Source organism: Dipodomys spectabilis, unplaced genomic scaffold (genome assembly GCF_019054845.1).
Source record: "Dipodomys spectabilis isolate Male_0828 unplaced genomic scaffold, ASM1905484v1 ptg000043l, whole genome shotgun sequence".
Taxonomy (NCBI): domain Eukaryota; kingdom Metazoa; phylum Chordata; class Mammalia; order Rodentia; family Heteromyidae; genus Dipodomys; species Dipodomys spectabilis.
Window position 1 is genome coordinate 14,443,240 of NW_024870720.1, and position 18,966 is coordinate 14,462,205.

General features: G+C 38.8%; 1 protein-coding gene across 1 annotated transcript in view; it reads right to left on the reverse strand.

The window, feature by feature from the left end:
* Scfd2 (sec1 family domain containing 2) overlaps positions 1-18,966 on the reverse strand; it is a 317,132-nt gene that overhangs the window by 278,632 nt on the left and 19,534 nt on the right. Inside the window, exon 4 of the mRNA XM_042678232.1 lies at positions 10,667-10,842. Within this exon, the coding sequence (XP_042534166.1) occupies positions 10,667-10,842 (176 nt within the window). The remainder of the gene's footprint in view (positions 1-10,666; positions 10,843-18,966) is intronic.

Consider the following 18,966-nt stretch of genomic DNA (forward strand, 5'->3'; position numbering starts at 1 on the left):
CAAATGAAGTCCTACCACATGCACCTTCAGCTGCTGGCATTAAGTTTGTACTTGAAACATTTTTGGTGGACTCACAAAATGCTAAGAACCAAAATTGTTAGCCTTGAATTCACTTTACCTAATTACTAACTCTGGTTTCCAGCTGGAATAACATATGATATCATTGATTGGAAGGCAAGCCCAGCTTAAACAACATCTATATATTGGACTCTCCCTTTCTAATCAGGTGCTTAGCACAAAGTCATCTAATTCCTAATCTGGCAATGTGCCCACTCTAGCCAAAGGAACAGAAGTTCATGGGTATGTTTTCTGTTCTCTTTTTCTCTTTCTCTACTGCTATTTCTCTTTCTTTATCCCGCCCCCCCATACATCATTTAAAAACAATACTTTCATGTACTGAGAGAGGAGAACAACATAAAAGTAAAATATTCTGCAAGTAAAAATGAAAGAAAGATGATACAAATTCTTATAAATAGGTTAGATTTCACAGGGTTCAATTAAATGCTAAGGAGCAAAACACAGGAAAAAACTAACTTAAATACCAAATGTCAATAAAAATATATTAATAGGAAAAATTTCATTTCAGTGACTCTAGTACTCATAGGAGATATTATCCATTTAAATGAATATAAATTATGTGTTTTATTAATGTGTTACATTTTATTGATGTGTTTTGAAATGTTTTATTCTCACATCTGAGAATAAGCATTGGAGAAAGTAAACAACAGTCATTCTGATGCCTTTACCTAGGTCAAAAACTCCAGCCACACATAGCAGCACACGTGAGGGGCATGGCTTCAACATCAAACTCTAACCTTTAACCTGGCTCTGACACTGGCACTACTGCAAGTATCAGTAGGGAGATTCATAAACCTGTCTGTACTCTGCCATACAGTTCTTAAGATCAAGAAACTCACTTAAAATTTGATTGGTCAGAATCTAGGACCTATTTTCTCACATAGGCAGTAGTACAATTAATGTAGTAGTCCCCAAGTACTCACCCATCTACAAAACCCTATTTGATCCATACCCATGAAGAAAGCACAAATAGTAATATATCAACAGCTAGTCCACATTACAAAACAAGTTGTGTAGTTCATCTTTCTAACTTCACAGAGACAGCATGTGCTCAAGAGATTTTTTTTTTTTTAATTTTTTTTTGGGTCCAGTCATGGGGCCTGAACTCTAGGCCTGGGCACTGTCCCTCAGCTCTTCAGCTCAAGGCTAGCACTCTACCACTTGAGCCACAGCACCACTTCTGTCTTTTTCCTTTTTGCTTATGTGGTGCTAAGGAATCAAACACAGGGCCTCACGCATGCAAGGCAAGCGCTCTACCACTGAGCCACCTTCCCAGCCCCAAGAAATAATTATTATATGGAATGAAACAGAATACTTTCTTTGGGAAGAGGCTGTTCAGCTTTATTTCCTCCTACCATTTTGGAAGTGACACTTCTCTTGGCAAACAAAATGACAAACAAACAAAACAAAACACTGGAAAGCTTCTCCAGGGAGTAGAAGCACCCTCTAGGTGCAGCCTCTACCCAGATATTTGGGACAGAGATTCTGTCACCAAGTCTCATATAATGAGTCTGGTCCAAAGAACCAGTATTTTAGGCTACTCTTTGGGGCAACTGAGTGCTTACTTAATGGCTAATATTCCTTACCAGGGATTTTTTTTTCAATAAACTTCTTTAGAAAATTGAAAGTATTGCAGTAAGTCTGGTAAATCTTCATACATTATGAAGATGCACATATATGCTAAATGAGTATACAGAGGTCAGATTAGGGATGAACTATCATGACTGTGAGCCAAGCAACCTTGCTATCTGAAAGCCTTCTAACTACCCCATTCCCAGGCAGACCTTGAGCAGGCAGACTTCCCATGAAGGCACAGGACAGAATGACTAATCCTTGCAGCTAGTTGACTCTAAAGAAGAATGGAGAGGCCAGTCCAAGTGCTGATGGGTCACACCTGGAATCCTAGCTACTCAAGAGGCTGAGGTCTGAGGTTCAAGGTTTGAAGCCAGCCAGGGCAGGAATGTCTGTGAAACTCTTATCTCCAATTAACTACCAAAAAACTGACTGTGGAGGTGTGGCTCAAGTGATAGAGTGCCAGCTTTGAGTGAAAAAACAAAGGGACTGCACACAGGCACTGAGTTCAAACCCTAGTACTGGCACGCAAGCACATCTGTACATACACACACTCACTCACACACACACACACACACACACACACACACACACACAGGGAGAGAGAGAAAGAGAGAGAGAGAGAGAGAGAGAGAGTGCAAAGGAAGCAGCAGTTTTCACTTAGGAGGAGAGATACCCAGGAAAGTGAAGGGTAGAGCATGCAGTGCTATAAAGAAAAGCAAAGGTGAGCCATTTGATTAAGCTCATTTTCCATCCCAAAGCTACCAACCAGATAAAATACTACTGTTACAAGACAGAAGTAGAAATCAGAAAGAGACCAAGAATGTGCATTATAAAACCCTTTTTCTTAGAAATCACAGAAGAGATTTGGTTTGCTCTAATGCTTGCCTCTGCAGGTCTTTTTTTGTTTGTTTTTGTTTGTTTGTTTGTTTTTTGTCAGTCGTGGAGCCTGAATTCTGGGCCTGGGCATTGTCCCTCAACTCTTCAGCTCAAGGATAGTCTCTACCAGTTGAGCCATAGCACCTCTTCCAACTTGTTCTGCTGAAGAATCCAACCCAAGGCCTCATGCATGCAAGGCAAGCACTCTGCCACTGAGTCACCTTCCCAGTCCTGCAGTTACTTTTTGGTGTAGATTTGTGAAAAGCATGTTCCACAGTTTTTCTTCTCAGAAAAAAATCCTAATGAAATTTCTTCCTTCCTCATCTATAAACAGCTCCCAGGTCTGACTTAGGGAATCATCATCTTTTCTGCCTCTTCCTTCACTTATTATTGGAATATCATAGATATGCTTGCAAGTGTCAACATACAGTGGTGCTGAATAACTAAAGATACCATACATGCAGCAAACAGACGGATGGAAACTTCTTCACAGAAAAGCCCACTCCTAATTATTATGAAAGAGCTAAAAATAAGACATTATAAAACAGGACTTCCCTAAGGGATGGTGAAGTGAGTGAGGAACTATGCTAAAATAACCCATTTTATTCCCAGGCCCAGCCATATGGCATAGGAGGAAATCGAATCAGAAGGTAAAACCTACCAATTTGCTAAAGAACTAGTAGACATTCTAGTACTTAGGTAAATTTAGTTTCATTTTCTTTTTAAAGATATAATCTCAACTTTAATATATTTTTTTAAAAAATAAACCCTACCTATTAAAAACTATTTTGGCAACTGAAATAGCATTGTATTTTTCATTGCAAAGGCAAATACAATTTAAAACTAAAGCAATATTATGCCTGGCTAATCTTAAATAGTTTTATAATTCTTTATCTTTCATTTAAAACCCATTTTCCAAGTTAGAGTTTTGAAATATAAATTCTACCTAAATAACTAGAAATCGTGGGTACATATATATTTATAAAGAATTTGTGTTAAGAAGTACAAACACAGCTGCTTCCTTTACTTCGTAGTTCACTAGCATTTTATAACCACAGTAAATTATATTACACTCAATAAAAGCTTTTCTCTATGACCATTAGCATAAAACATGAACTATACATTGCAGATTTAGAGAAAAAGATTGTAAAGTATTTTCAAGCAGTAAAAATTAAAAGATACTCAGAAGAAGTAAAAGTGACCAATACACAGAGAGAAATGCTCACCATCTCTTGCCATAAAGGAAATGTAAATCAAAACAACACTGAGATTCCATCTCACTCCAGTTAGAATGGCCATCATCAAGAATACAAACAACAGATGCTGGCAGGGATATGGGGGAAAAGAAACCCTAATATACTGTTGGTGAGAATGTTAACTTGTTCAACCACATTAGAAAGCAGTCCAATTCCTCAAAAAAACTAAATATAACTACTCTATGATCCAGCAATACTACACTGGGGCATTTATCCAAAAGATTCCCAATCAGGATATAATAAAGCCACTTGCACAACCATATGGAAACAGCTCAGATGTCCTTCAATGGATAAATTGATCAAGAAAATGTAGAATATACACACAAAGAAATTTTACTTATCCATTAGGAAAAAGAATATTACATCATTTGCAAAGAAATGGATGGCCTGGAAAAAATTAAGTAGGTGAAGTAAGTCAGGCCCAGAGACATAAAGCATAAGTATTTTCTCTCATATGTGAAAACTAGAACTAATTTATAAATGTACAAATAAACACATGTGGAATTTAATGCAAGTAGATACAAATGTATTAACTGAAGTATGGTATTTGCAGGGGAGGATTCAAACAGTATAATTTCTTAGAAAACATCACAGTACAACAAAATGAATATGAAGAAACAGGCACTTAAAAGATATCAGAGAGCTTGGTGCCAGTGGCTCACACCTGTAATCCTAGCTACTCAGGAGTCTGAGATTTGAGGACCACAGTTCAAAGTCAGTCCAGGCAGGGAAGTCCATGAGACTTTTATTTCCAATTATCTATCAGAAAACTGCAAGTAGTGCTGTAGCTCAAGGTAGTAGAGTTCTAGCCTTGAGCCATAAGGTTCAGAGACAACACCCAGGCCCTGAGTTGAAGTCCCACAAACAACAAAAGAAAAAGAAAAGGATTAGTATGGATAGTTAAGTAGAGGGAAGTAAATGAATGAAGAGATAAAGGAGAGGAGAATGTGGTCAAAATACTCAATGCATATTCTATGAAATTAAGAAAATTGAGGGGAAGAGTAAGTTTGGGAGGGATAGGGAAGAATGATGAAAGGGCTGACATCACTCAAGATGCATTGTACTCATAAATTGATTTGTTGAATGATAACTCCTTTGTATAACTACTTAAAGATAATAAAAATTCAATTAAAAAAAAAGCTTCAGGGGCTGGGAAGGTGGCTCAGTGGTAGAGTACTGCCTAGTGTGCATGAGGCCCTGGGTTCGATTCCTCAGCACCACATGAACAGAAAAAAACCGGAAGTGGTGCTGTGGCTCAAGTTGTAGAGTGCTAGCCTTGAGCTGAAGAGCTGAGGGACAGAGCCAGAGTTCAAGCCCCACGACCGACCAAAAAAAAAAAAATGTTCAAGTGATACTTAGAAAAAAAAATTAAAACATAGCAATACATTTCTAAGTGGCAGACTCCATCTTCTCAATAAGTCTTAAATTAAGAAACAAATCTAAAGGCATTACTCATCTAAAATAAGTTGATATTTTTAGAGGCTTTTTGTCAGCTGAAAGTATAATAATAATTACAACTTATTGATAATTATTATTTAATTACCATTAAATAATTCCCATTTACTCTATACACTAGACTCCAAATGGTGATGTACATTTATAATTACACTCAATCTTTTTTTTTTGTGTGTGTGTCCGGTTGTGGGGTCTGAACTCTGGGCCTGGGCGCTGTCCCTCAGCTCTTCAGCTCAAGGCTAGCGTTCTACCACTTGAGCCACAGTGCCATTTCCAGCTTTTTTCTGCTCTTGTGGTGCTGAGGAATCGAACTCAGGGCCTCATGCATGAGAGGCAAGCACTCTACCACTGAGCCAACTTCCCAGCCCCTACACTCAATCTTGACAATCATTCTATGAGGTTAATACTTTATGCATGTTTAGATGAGGAAAAAACTGAAACTTTCTTACTACATTATAAAAAAAGGAAATATTTGTTCAACCAAAGTAACTAAATGTGTACTCTGATTTTAAAAAGCAAGGCTACAGTAGCAGAAGTCCTAGTGAATGTAGGTAACAATAATGTGCTATACATTTCAAAAAGCTTCAAGAAAGGATTTATTTCCAAAGCTTTTATCATAAAAAAATGATGTTTGAGGAGAAAAGTATGCTTTACTTGATTTCAACATTACACAGTGCCTACCTGTATCAAAACATCATACTACCCTGTTGATATATATAATTTTAGTTTAAATTTTTCAGCTAAAATAAACTTAAGTGAGTAAAAAAGTTGGCATAAATGTTTTCATTGTAAGTTGAATAAATAAAAACAATTTAAAGTTAAAACAAAAAAGGAAAACTGCTTTGTGAACACATTCACTAATAGCATCATAAACTTATTCTTGTTCAAGTTAAGTTTGGTTGTTAAAAAAAAAGAGTAATTTGATAATTACTACCCAATGTCTAAAACACTGCCTGTGACATTGGAAGATAGAGATAAGCGAAAGAAAGAGTTCTGAAGATACTGTTTCCTTTGACATTTTAAAATGGATTCACAATAGCTGGGCACTTGTGGCTCACGCCTGTAATCCTAGCTACTCAGGAAGCTGAGATCTTATAATTGAGATTCAATGCCAGCCTGGGCAGGAAAATCCCTGTAAGATTCTTATCTCCAATTAACCTCTTAATTCAATTCCTAACTTGGCTACTGAAGAGAAAGAAAGAATCCTGAAGAAAGTATTTCCTTTGACTTTTAAACTGTATTCACTGATAGTACGTACTAGTTTTTCCCAAAGAAGTTCTCTCTTGAATATATAATATTCTTTCTTAATTAAATTCCTAAATTGGCCATATTCTGTAGCATAACTCAAACAGAAGTCTTACAAAGAATTCTCAGTTCTGTTGCTGATTCTACTATTCTGCCCTCAGAACCACTAACAGGCAAGTTAGCAGTGAGTAGAAAAAATGGCCTAACCTCTTTGAATTGTACATTTCCAAGGTCAATTTCTTTTTCTTAAACAAGACTGTCTATAATGGTACTTAGCCAATAAAGTCAACATTGAGGTTTCAATGATGGAGGCCTGGTAGAAAGTGGTGGAAATGAATCTCCAAAGAAATAAACAATTCTCAGCACTGGCTGAGAATTCTCAGTGGTGCTCAAACCCTTGGGAAAAGCTAAACGTTGCCTTTATATTCAAAATAAACTCAAATGCTCTACTTTCTAACCAACTTTTGTAAAAGGGACAGCTGACCACATATTATAACTTGCTACACTAATGGATGAGTGTATACCATATAAAATAAGCGCATTCATAAACAAAGTCATTATAAAGTCCAATTTATAAGTTTGCATATGCTAAAAACTAACTTGTTAGGACCCACGAATGACTGAGTACACAGTGCTAAACCAGTGATTTGCAATTATAATCCAAGTAGAGTTTTTATTTTTTGAAATGTTTACTTCTTTTTCTCCGTCTTTTTTTTTTTTTTTTTTTGGGGGGGGGGGGGGGGGATGTCCAGTCGTGGGTCCTGAACTCTGGGCCTGGGCACTGTCCCTCAGCTCTTCAGCTCAAGGCTAGCGCTCTACCACTTGAGCCACCTTCCCAGCCCCTTTCCCTGTCTTTTTAATTCCTTTTCTATTTGGTGAAGGAACCACACCAAATAGCATCACATCAAATAATCTAACATTCTAAATATGCAACAAAAGATTACCATCATACAATGGCTTAGAAACCTCTAATAAGTTGGCAGATTTTTATTCCTAGGACAAAAATCTTAGGTTGGAAACACTTTGATTTAATTTTTTCTTTCTAAGAAAATAGTAATTTTTATTTTATTCTATTTTTTTGTCGGTCATGGGACCTGAACTCTGGGCCTGGGTGCTGTCCCTCAGCTCTTCAGCTCAAGGCTAGTGCTCTACCACTTGAGCCACAGTGCCACTTCTGGCTTTTTCTGCTTATGTGGTTCTGAGGAATCAAACCCAGGGCCTCATGCATGCAAGGCAAGCACTGTACCACTGAGCCACCTTCCCAGCCCATAATTTATTAGCAACTCTTGTGTTTTTATTTTATTTTTAATCCAATTTAATTTTATTATAAAGGTGATATACAGAGGGCTTACCATTATGTAAGTAATAAGTACATTTCTTGTTGAACATTGTTAGCCCCTCCTTCATTTTTCTCCCACTTTCCCTATCCCCAACTCCCTCCCTAAATTTTAAAGCTCATTTCTAACATAATGTCTTGTGAGTACTGATTTTTCATTGGTTCACTCTTTGTCCTTTGTCTCACCATTTTATTATTCCATTCCTTTCCCCAAATCAGATTAATGTATATACAAGACACAGGCTACAAAAAAAAAAAAAATTTGTGGGGCTGGGAACGTGGCTCAGTGGTAGAACGCTTGCCTTGCATGCATGAGGCCCTGGGTTCGATTCCTCAGCACCACATAAGCAAAAAGAAAAAAGCCAGAAGTGGCGCTGTGGCTCAAGTGGTAGAGCGCTAGCCTTGAGCTGAAGAGCTGAGGGATAGTGCCCAGGCCCAGAGTTCAGGCCCCAAGACCAGACTCAAAAAAAAAAAAAATCTGTGATAACAGGAGAAAACTTTTTTTTTAATTAGTCATGGAGCTTGAACTCCAACTTTTTTAAAAATTGGTCATGGACCCCTGCTTTCACTATATTTAATGTCAGTATAACTTGTGGAGGAGATGGGGAAAAACAAGTCGTTTAAGGATACAGGTGGACCTGTTGCAACAATGAGAAGTACAAGTTGTCATGTCGAAAACGAGCTTTACAACATTGGTGCGGGGGGGAGGGGGGGCTGGGAGAGGGTTGGGGGGGGTTGGGGGGAGGCTGGGAAGGGATGTGAAGGGTAAACAAAGGAGGAGGCCGCAATGCTTGATAAGAAATGTACACATTATCCTGCCCGTGTAATTGTAACCCCTCTGTACAGTATGTTCACAAAAATAAAATAAAATTTAAAAAAAAAAATTGGTCATGGAGCTTGAACTCCAGGCCTGGGCGCTGTCCCTGAACAACTCTGCTTAAAGCAAGTGATTTACCACTTGAGCCACAGTGCAACTTCGGGTTTTCTGGTGGTTAATTGGAGATAAGACTTTCCTGCCTGGGCTGGCTTTGAATTGCAATTGTCAGATCTCAGCCTCCTAAGTACAGGTGTGAGCTACCAGCATCCAGAACTTTGATTTAATTTTGAAGCTTGAGGTTTATCTTCTGGACATTCAAGTGTGAGCAGCACCAGAGAGGGGAGGTTTGTCCACATGGAAGGACAGGAAACACGAAGGAGGTTGTCATCATGAACTAGAGCAGGTTCTCAGGGCAAAGAAGATGCCCATAGGTAGAGGCAACAGCAGCTCAGAGCATAATATTAGAGCTAAAGCTGGGCAACGAGGTTGCACAGAGGTTGGTAGGGCCTCCTAAGTAGTTGGATCCAATGGGACAGAGGAACAGCCCTGTGAAGAATAGCTGCAGGGAGGTCCCCGTTCAGGCTAGACCAAAGCACAGTGAATAAGTTGTTCATGGGACTAGCTGGTAGAGAGGAAAAGTTCAGAGAAAAGGAGGCAGGCAATATCAATCATACGCATACTGTCTGATAGGGCTTGGGGCATGAGAAGCAGAAGAGTACCCAGGCAGGAAGCAAAGAAAGGGATATCCCAGTGCCCCAGGGTGAGCATCAGAGTCAGAGCAAAGTAAGAAGGATATGGCATGGGCAAGCTTCAACAGGGCATCACAGTGTGAACACCAGTACAAGAAAGAGCCCTGGAGGAGAGGAGGGCAGCAGTGGTAAGGGAAACCTGGTTACACATGGGAGATTTATTAAGTAACTAGATATTGAGAATAATGGGAGACAATAACAGAGAAGGGATTCACAATCATAGAAAGGGAGAATCCTATGGCATTGGAGTAAAACTATAATATTGGTATATATTCATGGTTTCTAACAGCAGCAAAGACCAAGAAATAAATATAAATTATAATGGATGAATTCTTAATTTAGACATTTTTAAAGGAAAAATACTTTTTTCTGGTTCTAAGGCTTGAACTCAGGGCCTGGGGCTATCTTCAAGCTTCTTTTGCTCAATGGTAGCATTCTACCACTTGAGCCACAATGCCACTTTTGACTTTTTCTGAGTGGTTTATTGGGAATTAGTGTCCAGGATCTCTTTAAACCACAATCCTCAGATCTCAGCCTCCTGAGCTAGGATTACAGGCATGAGCCACCAGTGCCTGACTGAATATTTTTTTGGGGGAAAAATGCTGCACTGATCATAAAAATCCTCACCTTATATACAATTTCTGAAAAAAATGATAATTGAAATTCACTTCCCTTCATCTTTTGCTTGCCATCACTTTAATGCACATGCTCTATGTTGTTAAAGAATCAGACACTAGGTAGTGTCACATGAAATGTAAATAGAATAAATGTTTTGCTAGAAAGGTTGCAAAAATCAAATAAATATGCCATCAAGATCAATAAAAATCTAAATGGGTCTGCCTGCAGTTGCTGCTTTTCTAATAAAGATTCGTGATTCAACTTCTCAAAAAAAAGGTCCGAATGGCACAAAATGGAAATGAAGTTTTCAGAAGCTAGTCAAATGCTCAAAAATCATTCTTAATACTGAGAAACTAAAGATGTGGTTGTCAAAAAAATTAAACAAGTACAAAAACAGTACTAGGATTTTACTTCCAGTTTTTTTTTTCTTTTTGCTTACGTGGTGCTGAGGAATCAAACCCAGGGCCTCATGCATGCAGGGGAAGCACTCTACCACTGAGCCACGTTCCTAGCCCCAGTACTAGGATTTTAATGTGGAGATACAACAAAGGCTACTCAACAATGTGATTTATTACTAAGTCTGTAGTCAAAATCAAAGGTTTTCTCTGGAAGTCAAAACTTTCATTAATAACTATCCCTACCAGTTCCCATAGCAACATACCTGGAGGAGAAGCCTTTCAAATGCCAGAAAGTTGTCCCATTTGGCAGACTGTGGGTGCTTCAATGTTTGAACTGTAGCCAGCCCAAGCTGTAGGATCCCACAATGATTCACTAGAGCTTTAAGGTTGTTCTTGAAGAGTTGAATATAGGATGTGAGCTGCCCTGGCGTGACTCTCCCTAGAGAAACATAACAATTTATCAGTTGTACACTTTCTGGGAGCTGTGAAAATCATGAAAAGGATGTTGTGAAAGATTACACCATCATGTGTACACAAAACTTCAGCATTAACCAACCTTTCCTAAGCTGCTGTGATCTTACCAACAACAGTGAAGTCCATACTGCACTTGCATTTTATAAGTAAGGAAGCTGTTGTAGGACCTAGCCAAGGATATATTGCTAGTAGAATTCATTTTATAATCTTTATTTGTGTACCGTTATTGGGACTTGAACTCAGGGCCTGGGTACTGTCCCTGAGCTTTTTGGCTCAAGGCTAGTGCTCAACCACTTGAGCCACAACTCCATTTCCAGCTTTTGGGTGGCTAATTGAAAATAACAGTCTCACGGACTTTCCTGTCCAGGTTGGCTCTGAACTACAATCCTTAGATCTCAGTATCCTGAGTAAATAGAATTATAGGTGTGAGCTACTGACATCTAGTGAGAATTCATTTTAAAATTTTATAATACTCCATAACCAACTTGTCAAATTAAATTAAGTGACAGAAACTAGACAAGATTGCACATGTGTATATAAAATAAGAAGAGAAATTTGTTATGGTTTATAGATAAAACTTTATCATTGATTATCAATGAGCCCATAACAATATGTATAAGTATCAGAGCCATTACTGCATAAACCAAAAACATATGGAGAATAGGGTGACAAAAGCATTGAAAGATGAGACCTCAGAAGAAAGCATTTAATGTGACACATAGTACATTTGCTATAATGGTCATCTAAATTTAGAACAAAAGAGTACACACTTCAAGGATACATGCGCGCGCACACACACACACACACACACACACACACACCAACATGTGAACATACAATTTGTTGATTCACTTTATGATTCACATCCTACTCTCCAAATATTAAATTCCATTGCTGACATCCATCAGTGCTTCGCATAAACCCAGACATCTGATTCTCCTCATCAAGCAAAAAGATGAAAATAGGGAAAGCATACCTATATCTTTCATAAATCATTCCTAAAAGCCGGAAGTGGCGCTCTGGCTCAAGTGGTAGAGCACTAGCCTTGAGCTGAAGAGCTGAGGGACAGCGCCCAGGCCCAGAGTTCAGGCCCCATGACCAGACCCAAAAATAAATAAATAAATAAATAAATCATTCCTATACATCTACCCATGCCATATTTGTAGACTTTTTGACAAATATTTTATTCTCACAATACTATTTTTAATTTCTTAAAGATTTTTAAATAGTAGATTTTTTTGGGGGGGTGGATTGTTCCTGTTTATGTGGTACTGAGGAATTGAACCTAGGGTTTCATGCATACTAGGCAAGCACTCTACCACTAAGCCACATTCCCAGCCCCTATATAGTTTTAATGAATAATATTTGCCTTCAACTTGAAAAAGTTTATAAACTATAAATTGTACAATTGTTAGTTTTGGTATAGTTATGTAGTTTGCAATCATCAGCAGTCCATAATTTCAGAATATTTTACCACTCCTAAAAGAAATTCTATACCCAAATATAAAGGAACCATACATACTAGAATATAACCTGAACAAAATTTGCAGCTTGGAGACCTAACTGTACTTCATTATACAGTCAACAGAGAAGTTTTAATAAAAATGAGACTATTCAAGCAATTAGAGTAAAACTATATAATAAAATTATCATCGTGTATATTTTTTATTTTTTTTTAAATTTTATTTTATTTTATTTGAGAACATACTGTACAGAGGGGTTACAATTACATGGGCAGGATAATGCATACATTTCTTACCAAGCATTGCAGCCTCCTCCTTTGTTTACCCTTCACCTCCCTTCCCACCCTCCCCCCTCCCCACCACCCAATCATACCCCCCCTCCCCCCCCCCACTCCCACATTGTAAAGCTGGTTTTGACATGACATTTTGTACTTCTCATTGTTGCAACAGGTCCACCTGAATCCTTCATGTATATTTTTTAATATATGAATGTTCATGGAAGACAAAAGAAAGAATATTAACTGATGAAGCAAAAAACTGGTTAAAACCTTTCTCCAACCCCCAGAAAGGCTTTAGGAAAACACGTGTCTAGAACACAATTGACTCCAGACTCAGAAGCCTTGGGTATAATGGACGTAGAAAATTAAGAATGTGTTGGGGCTGGGAAGGTGGCTCAGTGGTAGAGCGCTTGCGTTGCATGCCTGAGGCCCTGGGTTCGATTCCTCAGCACCACATAAGCAAAAAGAAAAAAGCCGGAAGTGGCACTGTGGCTCAAGTGGTAGAGTGCTAGCCTTGAGCTGAAGAGCTGAGGGATAGCGCCCAGGCCCAGAGTTCAGGCCCCATGACCGGACCCCCAAAAAAAAAAAAGAAAAGAAAATTAAGAATGTGGTGTATACACAGTGAAGCACCCAAACCTTAAGAGCCAATTTCACATATGTGTCTCTCCATGTAATCACCTCCCAAGTCAATGTCTATCATTCTAGAAGACTCTATTGTATGCTTATCTAGTCAACAGCCTCACAGGGTCAAACATTACTTTGAGCCCTAGCTCATCTTTTTTGTATACTTTTTGAACTACAGTTAATTGGAATCCAACACACTTACTAAGTTTGTATCTCTCTTCGTTTGCTTGACAGTAACCATAACTCTCAATCTATTTACATCATTCTGTTTTATTGTTCTGTATAACTAAAATTTTTTTTTTGGCTGGTCTTGGGGCTTGAACTCTGGGCCTAGGCACCGTCCCTGAGCTTTTACCCTCAAAGCTAGCACTCTACCACTTAAACCACATTTCCACTTCAGGCTCTTTTGGTAGTTAATTGGATAAAAGTCTCACAGACTTTCCTGCTCAGACTAGCTTTGACTCAGACTAGATTTGATCCTCAAATCTCTTCATCCTGAGTAGCTTGGGATTGTAGGCATGAGCCACCAGTGTTCAGCTTACAAAAAGTTTTTTTTAATCCATTCTTCTACTGAAGCACATTTTATAATTTGAGGCCATTACAAATAATGACACTATGAAGATTGTAATATATGCCTTTTGGTATACATATATACTCATTTACATTGGATCTATGCCCAGGTTTTAGGTGAGTGAGTTTTAGATACTGTCCAATTGTTTTCCATGATTATACCAACATCCTCATATACTTCAAATCTGATTTAACTTAATGTTTAAAATGAAGTACTGTATCAATAAGTTTTCTTCATGGTATTTTATGCTGAGTAGTCAAAACTCTAGTAAGAGAAAAAACATTCAGAATGAAAAACACATTATCATGCTATCTATTATACATGCAAATTTTAGTTTCTCATTTTTCATTTGTATATTTACTTTCTTACCTAATTACATATAAAAATGCTTGGAAGGCAAGATATTAATTTAAGAAATTATTTTCAAAAGCAGAATGGTAGGAGCATGGGAGCAAAGTATATTTGCTTTTTATTTTACATATATTGTCATTTGGATTTTCTATAAGCTTGTGCTAGTAATACTCATTAAATATTCTCTTAGTTCTGAAACAAAGTAAGATCTGTTTCATGTGGAATAGACAGATGTTTACTTTTCTCTGAGAAATTTGACTTTATTACTATCACTGATTTGTACAATGGGTAAAGAAACAGAAGAGTAATAGTAACTGCCTATTTCCCACCTCAATTGAGGTCAAAGGGCGTAGAAATACGGTTCATGTGCAGATGGAGAGATTTAAGTCAGACATGAGAAAAGCATTTCCTGATCAAGATGACTATTAGACACTGAAACATGTTATTAATAGGGAAAGAGAGAAGAAAATATAAACTTTCTCCCACAAGGATTTGAAGGGCAATATATACAGCCATCTGTATAGTGAAACTTGGACAAAGCCCAGCTGTGAATGGACATCTATTTTATAACACCATAAATACTAAAGAAGGTTAACTGGGAGACTCTTTAAATCTTATGTGTTTCTTATTACACAAATTTTTTACCTCTACAGCATTATAATAATTGCAGAAAAGAAATGTGTAAAAAAGAGTACCTTAATTATGCAAATCAATTCAATTCAATGGATCTAAAATTCAAGAATCTGCTGTAAGATCGACTTCTAGTCTAATACAGAATAAAGTATAACTGCCTCAGGATTCAAGGGTCACAAATAGAAAATAAACATATCTCCCCAAACAGTGAAATATAAAACCACCAGGAACATTTATGGTTTGGCTTGCTATGGAAATGCAGCCTTCCTGAGGCTAACTTAAACACTGTCTCCACATTTATAAACTCAGCAGAGAGCATGCAGAACAAGGCTATCCAGGGACACAACACCAGGCATATTTCCTTCAAGGCCCACTCTAACTTGAAAAGAAATTTCTGCTCTTAAAAGAACCTCTAAACTTAATTTTTTTTAATCCTACCCTAAAACCATAGGCCTTATTGTCATATCATGCTGTCATGATTTTTTATTCCAGTTAATATTTTCATTCAAGACCACTTATGTAGCCAAAGCATAAAAAGATTAAGAAGAAGATGGCCTATAAGTGCCTAATGTTTGTCTTCCTTCCTGCCTCTGAAAAAGATTCACCACAATAAACAACTACATTTTGAAGAAAGACTAAAGGACAGCATTGAAATATGGCACAACAAGGAAGTGGTACAAAGAAAGGAAGGAAACATCTTTCTCTGCTATAGTAGCATGGCCTGTGAGACCCAGGAAGGACTTCTCCCTGCACAGAAAGTGCTCCATGGCTCCCAACACTGCTGCAGACACCTACAGTTTTTATTTTTCAAGAAACCTAAAGTCTTCACAAGCTCTAAGCTCAGATTAGGGAAATGCCTGGAGCTTTGTGTAGTGGAGTTCACATTACACTATTCCAGAAAAGTAGCTCACAATGTGTGCTCAAGCTGTTCCTGTGTTGTGGCCCTTTGAAACAAGAGCCACCACTCTTCAAGTGACAGTGTCTGCCTAACAAGCGCAACACTAGGAGTTCAAACCCCAACATCACCAAAGAAAGAACTGACTGCTAAAATGCATCTTGCCCCAGCGACTCTTAGTCAATGCATCCTTTGATCCCAGAGACTCAGTGGTCATTGAACCCATTGAACTATAATTGCATAAATAAGAATGCATCATTCCCTAGCTAAGGTGCTGCAGCTCCTTAACCCCTGGGAACAAGCTGCATAAGAGGCACCCGATTAATCTCCATCTTAGTTGTTGTTTATTCTTCCTCCAAGTTCCTCAGAGCCTAGACCATGTAGTAAATCCCTACCCCCTAGCAACTGAGTCAACAATGTTCTACTCGCCTTAGCCTACAAGAACATTGTGTTCCCAGCAACCTGAACAAATGTTCAGTAAACCGTCTCCTTAGGGAAATAGAGCCTTTTCTAGACTGTGCCACCCCACCCTCTGAGCCAAACATCTGTAGAACCCTGTGTCCTTAGATCCACAGTCTGAGCTATCAAAGCCCACTACCTCTCTAGGGAGTATGGCTATCATCTCACTACTTCATGATTCCTAGAGTACAGCCACATCTATACCCTGCCATTTCTAGGTTCTTCTTACATGCACTAGCTTCACAGAGTCTAGGTTCCACTACCCCAGAGCCCAAAGGCACCATTATATAATACCTCCTCCCTTCTTGGTACTCAAATGGCCATTGTCTCCTGCTTGTTCCACTGTGCCAACAACACTGTGCCCAAGCCTCTGAAACATTCTTTCTTTCCCAAAGCCAGAATAATGCTGTATCCTGACATTCAGGATCAGTCACAGCTTTATATCTGGCCACTAGGTAAGCTACTAAGAAATATCTCAAAAGCATACTTCCCATATTTGTGGGAGAGCTGCATACCCCATGCCTCAGAAAATGAACTGGTCACAACTGTCACTATAGGTCATAGAGACACTAAGCCCATGTCCCTAACATCACACTATCTCCAAATTAACTCTGTGCCCTAGATAACACTGTTGTGGTTGACTGTGAGTGATGGGTGATGACTGATACCAAGATGGACATGCTCAGTTAAATCTCTCCCCTGCAAAAAAAAGGAGGATAGGAAGTTGCAACTGAGAACCCTAACAACCTTGTTCCTACTGCTATCCTACACCACCGAGGTATCTACAATCACTGTTGACATTGACCCCAACTGGAGAAACTATACGAAATCTACACTACTGTATCTAACTGGAAAAGAGTCAAGATAATCAAAGAGTCAAGATTTTTTAATCTGTCCACAAGGCACTTTAGGGTTCATTTATAGAAGAAAGTCTTTCCCTAGGAAAACCACTCTTAACTTTGGAAGAGACAATTGTTCTATTAGTTATATCATCATAAAGGCACAAGAAACAGGAAAAGTAAGGAAACACGGCACCACTAAAGCATACCTTTCCAGTTACCACCCTAAAGGAAACTTACAAGTTGCCTAAATAGGGATTTAAAATAATGATCTTAAGGAAACTAGTAAGATACAAGAGAAAATAGAATATGGAATAAGGAAAACAATGAAAAAGCTGAATGATAAACTCACCAAATAGAGCCACTTTGTAGTATGGGCTACATAGTGAGAACCTGTCTCAATAGAAAACAAAATAGATAATACTACTACTTATAATAATAATAGGAGGAGGAGGAAGAGATAACAAACAAAAATCTTGGAGCTGAAGAACTCAATAAGTGAAATAAAAAATATAGAGAGCATCAACAGTGTTTTGGTGATACTGGGGCTTGAACTCAGGAATTTACACTTGAACTTTACCTTCATCAGTCTCTCTATTGACAACTATAACAACATAATAAAAGCCACTTATGAAAGAAACATACCTAACACCATATTTAACAGGGAAGAACTCTAGCCAGAAACCTGGTGCCTGTAATCATGCCTGAAATCCTAGCTACGCAAGAGTCTAAGATCTGAGGACTCTGGTTGGAAGCCAGCCGGGGCAGGAAAGTCTGTGAGACTCTTATCCCCAGTTAGACACCAGGAAACCAGAAGTGGTTCTATGGCTCAAAGTGGTAGACACTAGCCTTGAGCAAAAAAGAGTTCAGAAGGGCTGGGAAGGTGGCTCAGTGGTAGAGTGCTTGCCTTGCATGCATGAGGCCCTTGGTTCGATTCCTCAGCACCACATAAGCAGAAAAAGCCGGAAGTGGTGCTGTGGCTCAGGTGGTAGAGAGCTAGCCTTGAGCTGAAGAGCTGAGGTACAGCACCCGGGCCCAGAGTTCAGGCCCCAGGACTGACAAAAAAAAAAAAAAAAAAAAGCTCAGAGACAGGCCTTTAGTTCAAACCTGTGATTAACAAAAAAGACCAAAAAATAACAACAATAATAATAATAAAGAACTCAAAGCCTTTTTTTTTTTTTTGTGGGTCATGGGGCTTGAACTTTGGGCTTGGGTGCTGTCCCTGTGCTCTTCAGCTCAAGGCAAGCGCTCTACAGCTTGAGCCACAGCACCACTTCCGGGTTTTTTTCTAGTGGTTTATTGGAAATAAGAGTCTCACAGACTTTCCTGCCCGGGCTGGCTTTGAACCGTGATCCTCAGATCTCAGCCTCCTGAGTAGCTAGGATTACAGGTGTGAGCCACTGGCGCCTGGTTTCAAAGCTTTTTAAATATGATCAAGTGTATAGTGAGTTATTCACTGTTGCCACTTTCAGTAAACATAATACTAGAAGTGCTATCAAAAGAAAGATGCTGGGAGCCAGTGGCTCACGCCTGTAATCCTAGCTACTCAGGAGGCTGAGATCTGAGGATAGTGGTTTGAAGCCAGCCCAAGCAGGAAACTCTGTGAGATGCTAATATCTTTAAAAAAAAAAAAAAAAAAAAAAAAAACTACTCCCAAAGCCAGACATGATACTGTGGCTCAAGAGGTAGAATGCTCACTTTGAGCAAAACAAGCTCAGAGACAGCTCCCAGGCCCAGAGTTCAAGCTCCAGGACGGGCAAAAAAAAAAGAAAGAAAAAAGAAAAGGGGCTGGGAAGGTGGCTCAGTGGTAGAGCGCTTGCCTTGCATGCATGAGGCCCTGGGTTCGATTCCTCAGCACCACATAAGCAAAAAGAAAAAAGCCAGAAGTGGTGCTGTGGCTCAAGTGGTAGAGCACTAGCCTTGAGCTGAAGAGCTGAGGGATAGCACCCATGCCCAGAGTTCAGGCCCCACAACTG